The following is a 20,929-nucleotide window of genomic DNA, read 5'->3' on the forward strand; positions in this document are numbered from 1 at the left end:
CCTTTGTCTCCCTTTGTTGTTGCTTTGCATCAATAAGACAAACTCCACTAGCAAGCTTGTCTCTCTTTGTTGTTGCTTCATTTTTTATCTCCCTTCACATAAATTTTGTTGCATTGGTAAGACATTTTAAGAGTCAAACACTATGTATTTGCATTGGTAAGACATTTTAAGGGTCGATCACTATGTATTTGCATTATTGAGGTGTTTGACAATTTCCTCACCATGCACACAATTGTAGCTTCTATATGTTTCCTCTGCCAATAGGTCTGTCTTCATCTACTATCTCCTCAATTTTACTGCTCACAAATACCTATTTGAAATTTACCTCACTTTCCATCTATTGTTAATGTGTTTGAAAGTTTTTTATGTATGTGATCATGTGACAATTGGTTACCAAACCAAGTGGAAGTCGGAAGAATCTAGATGCAACGTTTCATGATATTTTAAAGGGTACATGATGGGAAAGAGGAGCATCAGCTCACAATGTGAGACATGGAGAGATAGAAATGTTTGTATTAGCTAACAATGGGAGACATGGAGAGATAGTTACAAATACATATTTTGATCATTTCTCTCCATTCCATGATGGAAAGAAAAAAAACATAAGGGCAATGCTCGTGCTCGCGATAGTGCGGCCTTGTTCACATGAGGAAGGCCTATTACAAAATTGTGTAGCACATGTCAACCCACGATATAATGACAGCAACTTAACCTTCAGGTCGTTGCACCGACCACATTACTGAGTCATTGCGTGTTGAGGAGAAGGCGACACTGAACCAGGCTTCCCATCATGCTTATGGGTCTCCTCTGTGTTTCCAAAACCACTCGAGGCGCCAATGGACTCACTCAGCTTCCTTGTCACTCAAGCTTCATGCTCCTTGGCCGACGTTGTGTAGTCATGCTCCTTGGCCAACAGACGTTCTTGCCCATGCCCCCACCTCCGCGGTTGCGAAGCAAGTTCGCTCAGACCTCTGCTGCTCCAGGCACTCGCCTGGGCGACTGCTGCACATCTTTGAGCAGCATGGTGGTAAGGTGGAGGAGCTTATGGGTCTGATCCAAGACAGATCATGGCTTCTCAACGAGGTGTTGTCAAGTTCACAGCCTCAAGGGCATCGAGATCATCTCTTGTGATAGCATCGGCGCGGGCTCGAGTGTCGGGGGTCTCAGCCATGGCGAGTGATAGTGCAGGCGCTCTCGTTTGTGAGGCATGCTGCTTGTCTCCCCCAGCAGCCAATTACACACGAGTGCGCTCACGCGTGTGAGAGTAGTGTCGCACAATTTTCAAAGGTTAATTTTGGTAGGCTTATCGTTAGTGAAACTCAATTTTTACGATCACGATTTCGATAGTTGATGAGGGCTTGAGCCGACATTGACTCTTGACTCGAGTTTGAGCTACTCTCCAAACCCTGATTGATGCTCGTGTGGCTCGACCCGAGTGATGATTCAAGTCGTGACTCTCTTGGGGACTCAAGTCATACTCAAGCCTACGTGACTTCGATCTACTTAATTTGGGGCTCACGAGGTGACTCATTCTTGAGTTGGTTGATATTCAATTAGAACTTGATCGAGGCTCAACTAGGACACAATTGATGATCGAGAGCACCGCGTACAACTTGATTGTTTGAGCATCATTTTATCAAGCTTAGGGCAAGACTTGATCGTCCTTTGATTTCCCACTTGAGGCCTAGCAAGGGAATGCATCAACCTTGTTAATGACCTCCCCTTAGCATTAAGCTTTGTCTTACCACTCGTCATTGTTTGCGAGCTGAATTGGAATCATGAGTCATGCCATGTCCCTTATTTTGGCATAACCTCATTCACACCCAAGCATTGGATGATATACACCACATGTACAACTATAATATAGGATGGTCCACTATGAGACAAGCTATCTCAAAACATTGGGATTGTATTGGAGTGGAGCATAGGTGTGGAGTAGTCATGGCATTGTGAGTAGGACTATTAGATATTTAATGACATCTTGCATCGCATCTTCTTTTTTTAATGAAACGTAGTTCTTCTTCCCTGATGATTTTGTCCAAGAGGAGGTGTTGTTGGATTGATTATGTCAATTTGACACCTCGCAGAGTCACAAAAGCACCTAGAGGGAGGCGGGGCTTGTATATCTATGGTCACACATGGAGGTATTGATTACTTTCCTTTGCTCAATCATGGTCTTAATAGCCAATTTTTGTAATGAAAGCATGAAGGGAGTACCACTCTTGTTTGAGTGCACTTGCCCCTCCATTCTATGCTCTAACTTCTCCAACTCATCAAAGATCTTTGGAAAAAGCTTTGTATGAAAGGATGGAATGCTCCAAAGATGGTTGGCTGTGTTGTGAGAGATTATCGATAAGTATTCATCCATAATTTCTAGGTGTGCAAATGTATTTGTGCAATTTTTGTGTTACTAGGAGGTTACTAGAAATGCTAGTAGTGACTCTTGCCCTCTGATAAAATACCCACATTGGCTTGAGGTTAAGAGTGAGAAAAGGACTTATAGCATGAAGCTCTCACTCGTGTATTACTACAATGACAATACGCACACTTATACACTACAGGTGGTGGGTACCCATCACTGTCACTTCATTCTTTATTCTTTCAGTGATATTTGAATAAGTGAAGGCTGATCACACATTGTGATTATTGGAGTTCTCACATCTCTCTCTCTCTCTCTCTCTCTCTCTCTCTCTCTCTCTCTCTCTCTCTCTCTCTCTCTCTCTCTCTCTCTCCACCATAGCTCACTCCATTGATTTTTCTTGCTTGTGCTCACACTTAGGCTTCTCCGTTTAATTGGTATCAAAGCTCCAATTGAGGACCTTTACCTAACCATTATTCAGTTGGGTTCGAATACCTATAGCCCATTCATTCATAGCAACCATGGCTTTGGCTTGTAAGATATGCATTTGATCCTCTTCTTTTTCATGGTTGATTAGAGCTTTTTCAAGGCATTTGAGGAGCTTCATTGAGCTCCCCTTGAGCTTTCTTGTGCCACATTTGCTCAGCTACAGTAGTAATAATCCCAACAACAATAACATGATTTATGCCTACTATTCTTGGCCCTATTTTTTACCAAGTTGACCTCTCTCCGAGCTCCCGGACACTCTTGGCTACCTTAACACTCATCTCGAATATTCCTAGCATTGGATTTTTGGCTTTGGGCATTGGTTTGGGCATCTACATCTTTGTACTTTGTTGTAATATACAACAAAACTTATGTTTACTCTATGTAAGACAAATTTGTTGTTCTCTATGGAGGATAGACCTGTTGTTTACTCTATGTAAGACAAGTGTTATTTGTTGTAACATACAGTAGACCTACTATTTACTCTATGCAAAATAGACCTATTGTTTACTCTGTATACTAGATAGACATGCTATTCACTGTGTTGCAAGATAGACTTGTTGTTCATTGTGTTGTAGATAGACCACATTTTTAGCATACCAAATTATCCCATAAGTGTCTCTAGCTATGCTATCCATCTTGATAAAAAGCACAAACTTTTACATGAACCACCACAATTGCAACTTCCTCATTGCATCCAATTGCTTTAATGCATACACATTTCTTGGTCCACAGGACTCTCCAAAAGCCTCTTGTGTTTGATCTTCCATGCATTTCCAACTAGTGGGATTAGCATTGATGGGTAAAGAGAAGACACAAGCTACTATTGCAACAAGTAGCTCAAATCTTCCAACAATTTTACTATTGGTTTGTCTCAAGATATCCAATTGTATAGATGCATGAACATTTGATGCATTGGCCATGGAAATTTTGCATGTGCTAATTATCCCACTTTAACTAACCATTCATGATAGATAGGCTTAAGAAAATCAAGACAAAGTTGTGAATCAACAAATGGAGTTACCGTATTAGGGGCACTAGGCATAGTGTTTGCATTTTTCGATGTAGTTTTTTACTCCTTCTAATGTCCCCACTGGTCATCACCGAATATCTTAGCCCCTTCATCATTTTCAATGTCAAATCTAGTGTGCTTTGACATGGCCAATTTTTGAGTTGAAGAATGGCAAGGATGTGTCATGGTTGCACTTACTAAGAAGTGGATTACAATGGCAAGGGAGAGGAAGAAACATGCACAATCAAGGGCTCCATGACTTTTTGAAATTCTAAGTTAAGCTCGATGTTCAATCCTCTTATGTAACAAGTCATGTCAAAATCATTCACTTGTAACATTTCACACTAAAACTTATTCCCTTGCAATATTTGACACCAATTGTGTATGATTAAGTTCACACAACTATAGTATGGTTGAACCATCCATTTAAGGCCAAACCCATTGGTAGCAAGTTTTAGAATGTTTTCTTTCAGGTCTTCCAACAAGAATGTACCTTGACCTAAATCTTGAAAAATGTTAAATGGTCCAGCATACTATAATTTAAGCTTACCAAGAAATTTTCCCAATCTTGAATTGTAGACAACTACCCAATCTCCTTCTTCAAAAGTATTCCTTTTGACGTGCCTATTGACCCAAACCTGTCACCTTGATTATGTCACTCTTGAAAGATAGGCAACTGGAATCCAATCCTCTTCTAGCTTGAGGAGTTGTTCTAGCCAATGTTGAACAAATTTATGTTCCACTACAATCCTAAGGCTAGGAACTATGAATTCCATATGTACAATAGCTTCTAAACCATAGACTAACCTGAAATGTGTAAGTCCTATAGTGACTTTAAATGCTATCCTAAATGCCCAAAGTGTTGAATCCAATTTCATATCCTGATCCTTCCTCTTGTCTTTTACTATCTTCTTCATTATGTGAAGCAAAATTTTATTACAGCTTTTAGCCTATTCATTTCCTTGTGGATGGTATGGATTTGACTTCTTATGCAAGATCATATGCTTGGTAGTTAATTCATGAATAACCTGATTCAAGAAATGTTTCCTCCTATCACTAACTAGCTCTATTGGACATCCAAATCTAGTCATGATGTTTGAGTACATAAACTTATCTGCACTTGCTGTCTTATTATCTATGAGAGCCTAAGCTTCCACCCATTTTGTGCAATAGTCAGTGCAAACCAAGATATATCTATTACTTGTCCTCCGGGCAGCAAGCTTTGTGGGTCTGACGAATTCTATTCCCCATTTCTAAAAGGGTTCGAGTGGCAAGATAGGGTGATCATGCATTTTGTCTCTATCTAGAGGCTAACCCTCCTTCCAACACTATAGGCATTCCTTGGTATATTTGTGGGCATCCTTCAAGATAGTGGGCCACCACAAACCAGGCTACACATCTCCTAAGCATATTATCAACTCCCCTTCTATACAATGTGTTCAAGATGACTTGATATGACCTACTCATTAATGCTAGCTTTCTCCTTTCATCACTTGTTAGGTGTGTTGGCATGACTCCCTCCACCAAGAAGTGGAGAAATTGATCATAATATGGATTCGGATCAACAACCTGCACCTCAAACAGCTTAGCATCAAGCAACTCATCAGGTATTCCAACTTCAATATCATCACTTTCTAGCCTACTCAAATAATCATCCACTACATGTTCCTTGCCAAGACTATGAATCACTTTATAGTCAAATTCATATAATAATAGCATCCATCTAGCAAGCCTTTTGATTAACTAACATTTATTGATCAAAAGCAATAGAGCCTCATGATCAACATGAATAATAACCTAATTACCCAATAGGTAGTGCTTGAACTTTTGCAAAGAGTATACCATTCCTAATGCTTCTCTCTTCTCATAACCAAATAACTATTCTCAGATGTGCTATATCTTTTGCTTGCATAGTATATCGGCCTAAACCAGCCAAGTACTTTCTCTTGCATAAGCATTGCTTCCATAGCCACATTAGAAGCATCAACAAATGCATGAAACGGTAGATATCGTGAGGGAGGCTATAGAATAGGGGCCACAACCATCATTTTCTTAAGAACCATAAAAGCTTTTTCTTGATCTTCTCTCCATATACAGTGCATGCCTTTCTTGGTTAGAATAGTGAGGGGAGAACAAATATGTGACAAGTACCTTAAGCACCTGCTTTGCCACTTCATCTGGCCAACAAATATCATCACTTCCTACACATTTATTGGGGCTTTGGACTTTTGAACAAATTATTATCATTATTGGATCTATGGTCATATCCTCTTCTAACAAAATATGGCCCAAGGGCACTTCCCTCTTAGCTATAAAAAAAATAGACTTGAATGGATTTAAGGACATTCCAAACTTCATCTCTTAAATCATAGCCTAAGATGCTTCAAGTGCTCTTTGCTACTGCCAAAGACACAAAAGTCATCTATAAATACTCTCATGAAAGTTGTCAAATAGAAGTCAAAGATCTTGCGTGCAGCTCTTTGAAACTTTTAAGGTCCATTCTTAAGTCCAAAATTCATCACTATACTAACATAGGCTCCACCGAAAGCAATGTTGTTCATGTCCTCTGGATGCATCTTGATCCAATTCTAGCCTAAAAATCCATCTAAAAATGTATACATTTCATAGCTTGATACATCATCAAGCAAAGCTAGCAATTGGTATTGGAAAGGAATCTAAAACTGTGGCTACATTCAGCTTTCTATAGTCAACACATACCCGAATCTTCCCATTCTTAGGTACTACTACTATAGGAGACAACCATATCACTTCATTAACAAGCTTAATAAAGCTAACCCTCAACAACTTATCAATCTCCTCCTTCACCTGTTTAGCATAAATTGGGTTTATTCTATACCTCCTTTGTATGATTGGCTTAGCATCCTTCTTTAAGTTGACACTACTAGATCAAAGCCTTCATATCAGTATGGTCCCAAGTAAATATGTCCTGAAATTCCTTACATGGCTTTATGATATCTTTCTTGAAGTCCTCCTCAACATATATGCTTACTTTGATGGGTTTAACCTCTCCTTCCTCATTCAAGTTGACTTCATGTATTTCATCCTCCACTACTCGTAGACCTTCTCATGGTGTGTTCATATATTTGCTCAACCTAAATAATAGCTTTTTGTCCTTCCTCATCATACACATCTGAGCTATCCATACATCAATCTTTCTCAATTCCCTAATTTTCAAGATGACCAATTCTAAGGTCCGCAAACACTTCATGCTCCTCACTTCCTGACCTTTCCTGAAATTCAAGCTACTCCTCCTGACCTACAAAAAGATCTTTAAGATATTTTCCTCACTGGTTTTGATCTATAGGTTGAATAGTTTGTTATTCAAGGGCCATTTCTAGCATTATGTGCTGCTCCCTCCTAATACACTTAAGTGATGCTATCCACATCTATTTCAAACACTAATACCACTAAAGGGTTTGTCTAAATAAATAACTCCTCCTCATCTTCAACTTTATCTACTAGGTTGATAGTCTAAGCTACCATAGGTCAAGAGGTATTCTTTAGTATTACCTTATTAACTGTAGATAATCTAATCTCCTTGGTTCCTTTGGGAATGCACACATAATTAGCCCCTAGTCCAGACCTCGACGACTTGCTAAGTTTAAACCATGACCTTCCTAGGGGCATATGATAGGAGTCCCCTATCTTTAACATTCTTGGCAACACAAAACTTAATTTGAACTTCAGGCCAGCCACCTTGACTTGTTGGTTCTTGAGAATACCTAGTGGTGGTAACCTCCTTTGATCTGCCATCTTGACTTGGAATGGTGCAAGTAACAATTGCCCCTGCTTGCTGCCAAGTATGTCTCTTCAAGAAGTATGTTGACTCGAAAAACACCATCAAGAAGAACGTCATCATACTTCATCCTTGCATATTCAACTTGAACTATAGGGACCTCACAAACATCTTTCTATGTTGGTATGATTGCATGACATTCAAGAGTTTCCTGAACATGCAAAGATTTCCCTACAAGCACCTCTTGCAACTTCTACTTAATCTTCAAGAGAAGATCTTCCTTGAATCCTAGTATTAAGCTACTCCTCCAAACCACTTCCTTGCAACTTTGTTGCACTTCTACCATTAGGTTGTTGGTTTTCCTAATCAGGATACTCCAAATCCAATCAAGTTTCATATGGGATTGACTTCTAGCAATAGCTAATACCATATGCTCTTTAGGAAAATCCTCGACTTTAATACAATTGGAATAGTCACACTGGACATGCATACTTACAACATTCACATTATCTGACACCTCATCTCCCCTTCTTTGCTCTCCCTCTTAATGAACATCCTCATAGCCAACAATCAATGCATCTTTAGGGGGTTGCCTTTTCTCATTTATGTCAGGTAGCTCTATTAGCACTATTACAACTAGGACAGGTGGATGTTATTGATGAGCTCCTACAGGTCTTCCATCATTACAAGCCCTTGCTACTCGCATTCTTTCCTCAATCCTACACCTTGCACATGGTTCACAGTTGGGTCCTACAAAGTGTGTCCTTGATCTCCACAGTAATTGGTAATGGCATGCTCCTATTTGCACAGTTTGCTCTTGTCCCTCAAAGTTACTCCATGGCTGTCTTGTTGACATCCTTCTTGGTCCCCTAAAGGGTCTTTGAGGCATTGGATTAGGAATTACTTGGTTTACTATAGCTCACTATATAATCCCTGCCCTAGGCTACATCACTCGCACTTGTTGTCCTATACGAACATTGGGGTTATACCAGCAAGTTTTGGTTTCATGTCCATTACTTTTACATATTTCATAGCGTTTCACCTTCCTTTTGCTTTCAAAAAGACCTAAATATTTTATTTTCTACTTAATTCTCTTCTCCAACTTGCTCTCCTCTGACTTCTTAGTTTTCTCCTTTGCCTTCAATCCGTTAATAGAACTCTATTAGAAAATATACCACTTACTTGAGTCTAATTGTGTTGATCTTGATTATGGTTATCTCTAGTTTGACAATAATTACTTGTAGGGTGTGATTTTTTTTTAAAAAAAATTATGATAAACAAATAAAAACCCGATTGATTTGTACACAATTATTGAAAACATAATCAATTTGTGTACATGTATACCTTTGAATATTCCTTTTTAGGCTTTGTCTTATGTTTAGGTTTGTCTTGCTTCTGTTGAGGAGACACCCATGTGTGGTGTGATGAAGGTGGTCTTGCAGGTGGTTGGGGAACCACAACCAATGATTTCCTGCATATTACCCTTAAGCTATGGTTTTTGTAGGTCTGTCTCATATCCTTGTTTGGCATCACTCCTTAGATTTTCCATTTGGAGAATAGTCATGCTGACTAGTTCTCTCTCTTCATTGTGTGCTCAAAGTAACTCCTCAAGTGTTTCCCTCCTTCTCTCAGTAGCTAGTGTCTCTTTTAGGTCAAGGATTTTCTCCTTGCCTTTCCCTTGTGGTTTAACAAGATCACCCTTGCTAAAAGTTGTTATTATCCTCACATTAGAGAGTGTCACATGCATTGGTTACATTGCATAATCAACCTCACATTTTGTTGCTTGATTGAAAGCTCTACCAATAAGTATTTCCTTTCCTAAGTCCTCACAATTTGGGAGTACATTGAATAAGATGAGTGGGCTTGTGATTTTGATAACTATGAGGATTTTGCACTTCCCCAAGAGAGAATATGGTTTCCCCCTATAGGGATTGAGGTTGTGTAGGTCAATGTGAGCTTTGGTTGGCCTATTTTAGTCCATGTCTCGTAGGTCAAAATATTTAATTATGCTCCCTTGTTGATAAGAGCATCAACAACATGTTATCTTTTTGCTACAAGGTTGACCCTAAGATAGGCAAGAGATATTATTTCAACATCTTCTATGTCTAGATCTACAACCCCAACCTTTTGAATGCAGATCCTTAGACTCCTAAGTTGCACTACCAATGCAAATTGTATATTAGAATTATGGCTCTTTCGTGCAATGCTACCCTTATTGCATTCAAGGTCAAGGTTGTTGTGCTAATCCATCTTCATGTTGATCTTCTGATGGAATTGTATTTTATTCATACTGAGTACAATCTAAATGTAGTGTACGGTGTTCCTACATTGCCTAGTTGCCCTTGGTGGCTAGCATGGCCCGTTAGAGTGCTATAGTCTTTGTTTTTCTTTCATTTGGGTATGGATTTCCCTTGCTTCCAATTTTACAATTTTGTTAAGTTATTGAACTCTAGTGCTTGGGTTTGGTTGCTCCTCTTGGCCTTGTCTCCTGCAAATTCTCAATTTGGTTTGTCCCCATTTGACAATGTTTAGCCACTTATTAGTCTCTCTTTGTGTATGTTTCGTGTTGTGATGTGGTTCCCTTGCTCCCTTGTTGCTATTTTGCAAGTGTAGGTCTTGTGCTTTTTTGTCTATCTTGTTTGAAGCATGCACAATTTATTTTCTCGTGTGCTTGTTGTAGTGGTTTCTCTTACAAGATATGTGGTGTTCCCCAATCCTTTTCCCAAAATCTTCTGACAAGGAGAGTGTGCACGATGGCTTTTGCTTTCTTGTCCAATGGCTCAAATACAATTCAAGTGTCTCAGTGCAACTCATGCTTTCCATTTTTCCAACCAATATTGTGTTATGCACAAACTAATTCTCAACAATGAGTAACATTGTTTTTTTCCTCAATTCTAAACACACTATCTCTCTCACTTGAGTATCTTTAGGTAGTCTTCAATGTAGTGCAATTCCCATAGGCTTAATTGTGGCAAGTCACTGAATTGATATAGCATGTACTTTGTAGGTGGATTTCTAGCCTAGAATTTTAGATTACTTTGTTGATAAAGTAGGTATTAGGCCTTTTGCAAAGCTTCCCTGACAATATGGCTTCAAGTGTGGTTCTCAATTGGTCACCAAGTTTTTCTTCCTATGTACTAGGCCTTCTAGTCAATTCCAATAGTTCTTGCAACTGCGGAGATTCATTCTTAGTTGATAATGCGAATCCAATGAGTTTCCTTATGTAAGGGATCTTGCTAAGCACTAGACTATCCAATCATCTGAAGATGATTATGCTTCCAATGGTGTATGCTAGCTCAATTGTGGCTTGGTTCGAAATATCACTCATAGAGGTTGTGCCCTAGGAAAAAATGCTATATTGGCATCACCGAAGTCTTGGCTCCAAGGATTCTCACTGGATGTTTGATAGTAGGTATGGCTTCTTAGGACCAAGATAGTGCAATGAGGACTCAATGAGGTAGGGAGTTCTAAAGCTCGATTTATAAATTGGTCAACATGAATGCAACCCAAGCTGGTGTGAGTGTCTTTTTAACTTAAGTAATCGCTTGAAGCTTGGAGGAGTTCAACACAACACATCTCTATAATGAGGATTCTTGTTCTTGCAATATCTGAAGTGCACAAATCCAACAACATTCAACCTCTTTTACTACGATGTGTCTAATCGTGGAGAGTACTACGTGCACAAGTGTTTAAATATGAAACTAAATAGTTAGGGGACATAGCACAAAGGTTGATATGCTCTCAAGTATCCTCAACAATGCCTTGAGTGACTTTACTTTGAGTATTGGTGGTCCGCATATTGGTAGAACTCAAACTCATTGATGTGTGTGGACTTATGCAATGTGTTCCAAAAGATTTTCTACTAGGAGACGAGTCCAAAAAATTGTGCTTTTGAGGTATAGGTCATTAGTGTGGTGAAGCCTCGTTGAGTACCCATATTGATTTTGAGAGGTAGCTACTTCCTCTTCAATTCCATGAGCATTGTTTCTCAAGATAGAATCACAATGGTGGGATACATTGCCCATGAAATGGTGGCACAAGGTACACACAGTATTCTCAAGACATTCTTTTGGTTAACCCTCCCTAGGGATCTTGTACCCGATTTTGATGGCCTTTTTGCTGAGTCTCGAGCAATGAATCAAACTCTTGTGGTTTGTCGACCAGGAATGTATGATGTCAAATCATGGGGTTCCAAGCAATAGGCTCGAGAGACTATGGTGACTAGAAATGCAACGAAGTGTGCCAATGTTTGCTCTAGTTGCCTTGTCCTTGTGAGCTCGATAAGTTATGAGTTCGATAAGTTGCTTTGTCCTTGTGAGCTCGATAAGTTATAAGTTATTGGTAGCTTGTTGTCTAGATCCAATTATACAAGCCAATTCGTCGACAGGGTAGCGGCTGCCCGTGAAGTATGTGTGGGGGTACGACGGGTCATTAGGTAGCCAGCTCTGGTGGGTGGCTTTCAACCGCACTAACGATGCTTATTGGCCGATTGTGCGTCAGGTTGGTCACACACACTTCGTCTCATCCACAATAAGGACTTATGGACCTTCACACAATTGCTTAGGAGGGTTCAATTTTGATCCATCTCTACGGCCAACTCTCTCTCCCTCATCCAAGTGGATGAGTGACCTTACGGCCAATGATGGGGGTCCAAGGCCTTACGGCTGAATTAGAGGGCTTTGGCTACTTGTGGAGGCACTTCAAGAGGCTCAAGGTGCTTGCTAAGATTGAGGATGGAAAGAGGGAGAAGGAGAGCATCCAAAACTCCCAAGCCATGAAATCAATTAACTCAAGGTCATGAGATTCATACATGCATGCTCAATAAGAGATGATATGCTCAGCGAGAAATCACATGTAGTAGGTGTTGCTCTCAACCTAATTCCTCCTTTGCCTTCCTCTGCATGTATTCGCAAGTCCTCTCCTGTCTTCCTACCTTCAGGAATTCTAATAACCCTATGCAAAAGCAAAAACATAATGTCCACAAGAAAAGCTAGTGCAAATGCAAAAAGCTCCATGCAAGTTACACAAGTGAAGCTAGTAGCGAACACAAAAATGCAAGCTTTTGTACAACCATAGCTCTTCTCCCCCTAGCTTGTAAACCCCTTTCTTGTAAATCTATGGAGATTACAGAGATTGAAATTTCTTTTATTTTTTTCCTTAACCTTAGCACCTTAATACCTAAACTCTACATTCACACACAATCTTAAACCTATCTACAATTTGCAACCAATCATCCATGCAACAAAAATAAAAGATCCAATACACAAATGTGAATCGAATTGCCTCTCGATTCACTGTGAAGAGAAGAAGCAGAAGAAAAGAAGAGAAGCAAGAGCTTCTCCAAGCCAATCCCTCACTCTCACTCACATTGTCCCTCTCTCTCAATCTCTCTCTCCCTCGCTCACATAACAAGACGCACACAAGAGCAAGAACAAAGCCATAAGTTTGCACACTCCAAGAATGAGCTTATCCACTCACTTTTCAGTGTTATACATGAGATTTGGAGTTTAGGCCTACACTTACTGTCCTATTTGACTCTTGGCCGAGCTTTTCCAATTTTTGCATATATATTCAATGATAACAACCATCACATGAAAGTGAATGAAAGCTAGTGCCCATGTCCTTGCCAAGTTACGAGCCTTTCTAGCTCGCATAAAATATTACAACTTGCACGGCACTATGCCCAACTTCCAAAATAATATTACAATTAATTGTATGATTGCGGGCTTTGATCGAAAATTATGTCCTCTTTACTTTTTTTGCCTTTGCATGTCTTTGCCAATTTGCTTTGCTCTCCTACTACCTATAATCCCACAATTAACAACTTGAATCCCTGCCTCATCCTCACTATCACTATCCAAATTTGAACATTTTGATACAAAGAATCTTCATATTTTCGGTTCTTGGATCAAGAAGTACCAAGCCTTCTCTCCACTCTCATAGCAACTCTTATTATGGTATCCAATGTACCTTGGGCTCCTAACTCCACATTGACTATAGGGCCCTTGATTCTACTCTTTAAGCCCTTGATGAAATAGGGAATGTGAATCTCTACAAGATGTGTATCCATAGTAGTAAGCCGATAAAGCAAGTTCTTAAACTTTTGAGCATAGTCTTCTACTAGCATATTCTTTTGACTTATATTCTTAAACTTCCTTAATATATCCTCATGAGTTTTATCTTTCCTAAACATCCCTAAAAATATAACTTTGAATTCATCTTATGCAGCAAAAGCGACCATACCATAACTATTGAACTAGTCCATGGCTTTACTCCTATAAAGCTGCTACAAATTGCTACTTCTTAACTTGATCTGCATACAATTGATTGAATCCACTTATTGTCCACCTTGTTTTGAATTGGGCCACATGACAGTCAAGATCTTTTCTTTTGCCTAAAAATTTTGTTGCCCAAATCTTAGGGTTCTAAAGTGGTGGTACTTGAGTTATCATCCTTCTTGTTGTAGTACCTAGTCCTAATGGATTAAACATTAACTATTTCTATGCAAATGGACCAAAAAGAGCAGTTCCTACTAGAAAAACATAGCGTATTTTTCTTCTGCTCAAGATTAGCTTTTGCTCCAAATGCACTCATGGAAGGAACATATTATAGTGCTAGATCTTCATGTTCAAGTTCCTCCACATATAGGTCTTCATCAGCTTACCTCTATTTGTCAGCTTGCACTTCTTATCCACTTATATTTCAAATTCTACTTTAAGCGAGAGACATTGGGTCTCCCTTTTTAAATACTCCCTCAATTCTTGTGCTCATGCTCTTGTAATAATCCAATCTCTCTGTGGAGAGAGTTCCTAATATAAACGATGCCCATCAAAAGCACTTCATATATGATCATTGCCATTGAAGTCTTGCACTCCTTCCACAAATTCCTACAATTTGATTTCTTCCAAGCCCGATGCCTAAATCATGAGCATAATGCACATAAACCAAGCAAAATTACCAAAAGTGTAATGGCCTTACATGATCATGAAATGATCATATTACAACATATAACTTCTTGAATGAAAGAATATCCATAATCAAATTAATATATACATTAAAAAGCACACACTCGATCCCATCATATATAGTTCAACAGACACATTCATTTTGCAAACATATGGCTAAACACAAATCTTCATCAAAACAATGTCTTAGGTTATGTATAATAAGTTTCTAACCAAATCTATTTAACTCCAAACATTTGTGAGTTGTTCATCTAATGCATAGTTTAACGAAGACATTTCATTTTCCTTAGATAGTCCCTTCCAAAATAACATTGCTTAGAACATTTTAAACATGAGTTCAAAAGGTTATTATGTACTAATGATTAATACTTTGTGTGAACCCTATCATTACCAATGTCTATTATTTCAAGGACATCATGGAGCTCCACATTGATATCTACCTCTATTTGAGAATGCCGCCTAGCATTTACTTGTTTTACAAGCATGTGATGCAAGATCCTACCCAAAGGGCAAGAAATCAAATTTAGAAAGGGATACATATTCTATAGAATTTGGGATTCATCTTAGTGAAGCACCTTTGCAAGGAGCTAATCATCCACTACCCATGGCTCAATATATTAAGGGCTAACTGTCCAATCTCAAAGATAGAGAATTGTTTGTTTAGTGTGAATAAGCCATCTCTCCTAATATCCTAATTAACTTTCATCCATTTTTCAAGACTTCCACAAGGGGTCTAACCCCATGGCCTAATCCAATGAGAGCCCCATTGAAATAGGCAAAAACTCAATGATTGGCATGGTTGACATTGACAAGATGTTGAAGTCAATATTGATGTTAGCTACTACTTCCTTCCCTCTTCTTGTGATTGCTAGAATTTGCACTCTTAACAACTTCCATCCTACTGAAGTAGAAAACTTTGCAAGCACCCAAGATGGTATGGGGTTTTATCAACTTCCTCTTTGGTTGAGTGATATCTAAGAGCATCTACACCAAACAACCTAAAGGGTTTTATTGGGATCTTGAGGTAAAACACTGCCACGTCCAATTCCAAGTTTCCATGGCTAGTTTCCTTGAGCCCAATTGTTCAGGCCCTGAATGGTGCCATAATTCAGAATTGGCCAAATCAAGTGCAATGCTTCACTAGCTGTAGCTTCAACTATGCATCTAAAGAAATCGAACCACATGGAGCAATAGATGGGCATGTAGACAAAAATGGATTAATTGTTCCGACTATGAAGGGTTAGACTATTCAAAATTGTCAAATAGAGTGCACAATGCTCCACCAACTCCCCCTTCAACTATGCAATTAAAGGTATCAAACAACAGAGCCATAAATGGATGTCTAGATGGAACCAAAATTGATGGGTAAGAGGGAAGCAACCAAAGGTTGCCCCAAGCCTCCGCCCTGATTTGAATAGGGTAGAGGGGCCAATTGGAGAACAGCCACCAACAATGATAAAATTGCTTGGTGCTACCAAGGGCCTATAATAGAAAACTTTCCACTAGGGACTGACACAAAACCGTGTGAGGGGCAAATGGTCTACACCACACTGGCTACTCTCTTTAATTGGGCTGCCGGTTCAAAATCTTGATTTGATCATTGAGCTGCCTTGTCAAATGGTTGGCCTACCTCCGCTTAAAGATAAAGGGCTCAAACTTTTACACCAAAATTCATATTCAATGCACAACACAGTAGGATTCATCATCACATGAGTAAAAAATTGTTTTGCTGCTTCCCCTTCATCGAATGTTTCTCTCCCAAGAAACAAGGCTACAAATTTCTCATCATAGGGAGAGCTTGTTGTGCATCAAGATATTCCACAAATAGCCCCCTCTTTCCTACAGTTTATTGCCAAGTTAAGAGAAAGCCATGTCAAGACCTTCACTGAGGGGGCCCAGGGCTAAGAAACATTAAACATCAACAGGAGTATGTATCAGTAGGCATATATCAAGGGACATGATGGCAAGGAGGAGACCATGCATGCATGGGATTTTCAACCACATGGCTGATGGAGCAAACAAGACTCCATTCCAATGCCACAATAAATGGACACTTCCTTGATTTGAAAGGAAAACTTATAGCCCACATTCTACGGTCCCTTCAAAAAACAAATTATACGAGGCTTGTCAAAAGGCTATCTCCTTGATTTAAATCAAGGTTTTTTGTGCTAACAAAGAAAAGATGGTTTGTCATAAGGTTTTTCTAATGATATCAACATTTCAATCCCTTTCTAGCTACTCAGGCAGAAAAGTTTCAAGTAATAGCATGCTGCTGCCTCATTGGTGCAGCTATTGGCAACATGTTCATGATCCTCACAAAACTCTTGCAACTCCTAGACAAAATATTGAGATTGCATATTGTGAAACCAGGCAAATTTCAGATCCCAATTGTTAGGAAGTTGCCGGGCTGGGTGTGCCTCATTGGCATTCCACAATACTGAAACATCTCTCTGACAGCATTCTTCCAAGATCCAGTACTTGCTTCAACCCCATGAAGCCTAGAAAAGAACTTTAAAAAGAGTGCTGTTTGGGAAGGTAAAGCAAAGCTGCAACAACAGCACAGCTCAACAGAATAAGAAAGTGCAAGTTTCCCCTTCAAATCAACTGTGCAAAGAGGTTGTCAAATCAGAAAAGATGTCCACTCCAAATACCAGTTGCAGTCCATGGGGAATGGATCACCAGCTCCTGAGAACATGTCTAGAAAAGAACCAAAACATATCCTCATCCTCCTCAACTCCAATTGCCAAAATCCCATCAATATTAGATCTAGTGAGCAAAAACATAATAAACCTTGCAGGAGAGCACCACTAAACCTTTCCGCAACCTCACTAAACCACCATAATTGGCCCCAACCATACTGCAGTAAACACACCTGAACACTGGCAGAACCATATCAGCTGCATGAGAACAGTAACAAGCCTGCATGCACTAGGGATCTAGCCTCTCCAAACTCTTCAAGTACCTGACAGATCTTCATGCACATGCCAATAGTATCTCAGAATTACACTTCAAATTTGTCTTCTCATTCCAGGATGTAGTAAATTGCAAAATAAAACACAGCCCAGAAGCCAGTTAGACCAACTGGGATGAGGATGGCTAGGGTTCAGCCTTAAGACCAAGAGTTGGGCTGTTATAGGCAGGCAGGTAGGCATCAGCAGATCAATTCGAAGCCACAACTCTGCTTGCTGCACCAGAGCAATAAAAAGACAACGCATACAAAGAAATATGGACAGTAGTCAGAATAATCTATAGCTGCCTGATCTATCTTTCCAACATTCAACATCCAAATAGAAACAGGAAGCAGCATGGAGGGAAAAGAACTTGAAGGGCTCTGAACAACTAGCCAAGCTCTTAAACAAAACAAGAAGTTGCACATAGCCATATCAACTATACACATATTCCTGAAGGATAGTTCTGTTAAGTATGTTCTTTCATAGCATTCTGCACCATTGAGTGTTTTAAACACAACATAATGTAGCTGCCAGTTTCAAGAAGTTCGAAACAAACTAACCACCCTCATTGTCAGTTCTATGAGGTAGCCACTTCATTTCTTAATATATCCAAGCAATTCCCATTCATTAAAAATTTAAAGTGAAGGAAATGCAAACACTAAGAATAACATAGCTAACAGCACAACATAGCAAATTGTAACAAACCAAATGCATAATTAAAATGGATATCTAGGCACTAGTGCAGGGTTTGAAGGTCAAAGCATATAAGTCATCCACCAATCGATATATTAAGAACAAACAATGTACCAGGCTGCCAGGATCTGTGCAATTCCATCACATTACTATTCAGAACCAGCAGCTCAAACAAGTCATATACAAACACCAAAACCAGTGGAGTTTCAGGGCCAGTTTAACCCCAAACTTAATGCTCAAACTCATCCAGTGAAATAAATTTAACTTCAAAACCAGGATACCCCCAAAAACTCAGTCTAAATACTGTCAGCTAACTATATAGCCAACACTCAAGTGTTCCATTAAATAAAGCCGGTACATTTCAATGATGTTCTATAGATTCAGACTCATCCAGTGAAATAAAAGAAACTCAGCGTAGCCTCCTAGCTTCTCTTTCTGACTCCAAAAGAGTCAAGATGTCACCTGCAAAGCCCATCCTACCATATCAGCAACACTTCATAATAGCCTCAATATGTTGAAAAACAACTGAGCAAGTCGCACAATGCTAGCAAATCTCAGTGGCATACCTTCACGTACTGGGCCTTTCACATTCCTCATAATGAGACGATTCTGATCATCCAGAAACTTAACCCTGACTTGAGTCACCTGTCCTCTTGATCCAGTCCGTCCAATAACCTTGACCACTATGGCAAGCTTGATTGGGGTATCCTGCATATGCAATACAAGTCGCTATCAATGATCTTCATCAATCAACTCTGAAGGAAGTTCAACAAAGCGTGGCAAAGAGTAATGAGTTAAACTATGCAGCAGAACTCAGAAAATTGCAACTTGTTGAGAATTTCAGCCTTACCACATTACCTGCTAGACATATCTCTACTGCAGAAAGTGAAAAAAGACCCACCTATCTGGCAAACCTAAATTAACTGTATCTCACTCTTCACTTGCAGCCTAACAGTTGACCTGGTAAACATACCTCAGAAATAAGACAACGACATATCCGTCAGGCAGAACAAAGAAACGCAGATCTTGCTCATAGTTCGGCATCACACTTGGTAAACCTTTCTACTTCCTATCTGTCAGGCAAACGGGATACCTACTTGTCTAACGATTGCAAAGTTGCCTCTGCCCTACCACTAGAGATTACATTCACGTAGACACACATGTCGACACGATTTCTATGCAGGCATCGCACTATGTAAGCAAGACCTCGGTGCTGTACAATCTAGGGATCAGCTCTATATCTCGGCCACTTGGATATCATCCAAGTTAAAAGCTCTATCTCGACCTACCACAGCCCATCTCCAATGCGTTGTACGCACTCGCTTATTTCTTCCAATACGGTAAGCCAGCGGACAAAAGCCCATAATATGGCAAGCCAGAAGGCAATAGACAATAATATGGCAAACCAACAGACAACAGAGCACAAGGGAGCCTGAAATTTCGCGTTTGCGACAGCCATGGCGTATGACTGACATGTACGGACCATTTAAAAGAGGGATCTGGCCATGGAAACCGGGACAGGAAGGACACAAGCATATTGAGCTGTGCAGGAAGAGAGGGTTTCGGAGAGGAGAGAGGAAGAGAAGGACTTTACCATCCTTGCGGAAACCGAGCACGACGCACGCCCTGCGGCACTGGACGCCTCACCACAGCAGCAGGCCTGCGCAGAGAGCGGACGCAACAGCAGCGGCAGCAACAACAACAGCAAAGAAGAAAGAACTAAGCAACCTAAAAACCTCAGGGTTAAAAGGACCCAATAAGCCCTGGGCCGCCCTTTTGTATTACTATTATTACTAGTTATAATTAGAATTAGAAGCATTATTATTGGTATGAGAATTAGTCTTAGTGTTCACTGCGTTATTATTATTGGTATTAGTATAGTATTTCTTCACTTTGTATGTATTAATTAGAGCTGCCTCCTTATCTTGCATTGCATTGCAGCTACCTCTTGCATTCATATGCTTAACTTTGGTGATGGATCAAGTTGTGTATTCCTCTGAGCAACAACTCTATCATCTGTGTTTCTGGTATAGAAGGGTCATGTCATTTCTTGTAAAATTTATTGCCCCTGTTGTTTCCTATTTTGATGGGCTACCTTTGTTAATTGATCCTAATGCTTACATACCAATTGTTCCTTGCCTTGCACAAGAAACCCCTCTCATTGTTGCATGTCGATGCCATCATGCAAGTCTCCATGCAAGAAAGTTATCTTTACATCTAGCTTAACATGCTCCATATCCTCCTTATCAAACAATCAATATAGTATAAAGAGTGGTCATCTTTACTATTGGTGAGAATATCTCATCAAAGTCTATCATGTTCTCCTACTTAAAGCCCTTGGTTACTAAGCTTGTCTTATACCTAGGCCGATGCATATGACGATGACATTTTCAACTTATAAACCATTTGCATAGTAATGTGTGCTTACATTTAGGCAATTGAACCAACTCCCAAGTTGCATTCTTTATGTTTTCCTAATAGGTTGTACCGCTATACAAGGACCAATCCAATACTACACATCTCTATATCCCAAATCATATTGTTTCCTTTTATTTTTGCTACACTCCTCTTAGGCTTTCTTGTACAAAAATATGCATGTTATTGATATCTTTAGAGGTGCGTGTACTAGTCCAATGCATCTTCTCTTTTGAGCTGAATCTTAACTTACACAAAATCTAGAGGCGATCTTAGATCCCTACCATACAA

The 20,929-nt window shown here is 39.6% G+C and overlaps 1 protein-coding gene and 1 long non-coding RNA gene across 2 annotated transcripts; both read right to left on the reverse strand.

Moving 5' to 3' along the window:
• Positions 1 to 16,628: 16,628 nt before the first annotated feature.
• LOC148035129 (uncharacterized) lies at positions 16,629 to 17,992 on the reverse strand. Its single transcript, XR_015691159.1, has 2 exons — positions 17,231 to 17,992; positions 16,629 to 17,125 (listed from the first exon to the last, which is right to left on the reverse strand). It is a non-coding gene; the product is annotated as an uncharacterized LOC148035129 (long non-coding RNA).
• A 460-nt stretch (positions 17,993 to 18,452) lies between these two features.
• Positions 18,453 to 18,937, reverse strand: LOC148035130 (small ribosomal subunit protein eS28). The gene is made up of 2 exons (XM_087680098.1): positions 18,790 to 18,937; positions 18,453 to 18,685 (listed from the first exon to the last, which is right to left on the reverse strand). Exons 1-2 carry the CDS (start codon positions 18,935 to 18,937, stop codon positions 18,633 to 18,635), a joined length of 201 nt encoding a protein of 66 aa, XP_087536224.1. The 3' UTR covers positions 18,453 to 18,632.
• Between the last annotated feature and the right edge of the window lie 1,992 nt (positions 18,938 to 20,929).

This window comes from Lygodium microphyllum, chromosome 6 (genome assembly GCF_053477565.2).
Source record: "Lygodium microphyllum isolate KBCC chromosome 6, Lygodium_microphyllum_v1.1.10, whole genome shotgun sequence".
NCBI lineage: Eukaryota > Viridiplantae > Streptophyta > Polypodiopsida > Schizaeales > Lygodiaceae > Lygodium > Lygodium microphyllum.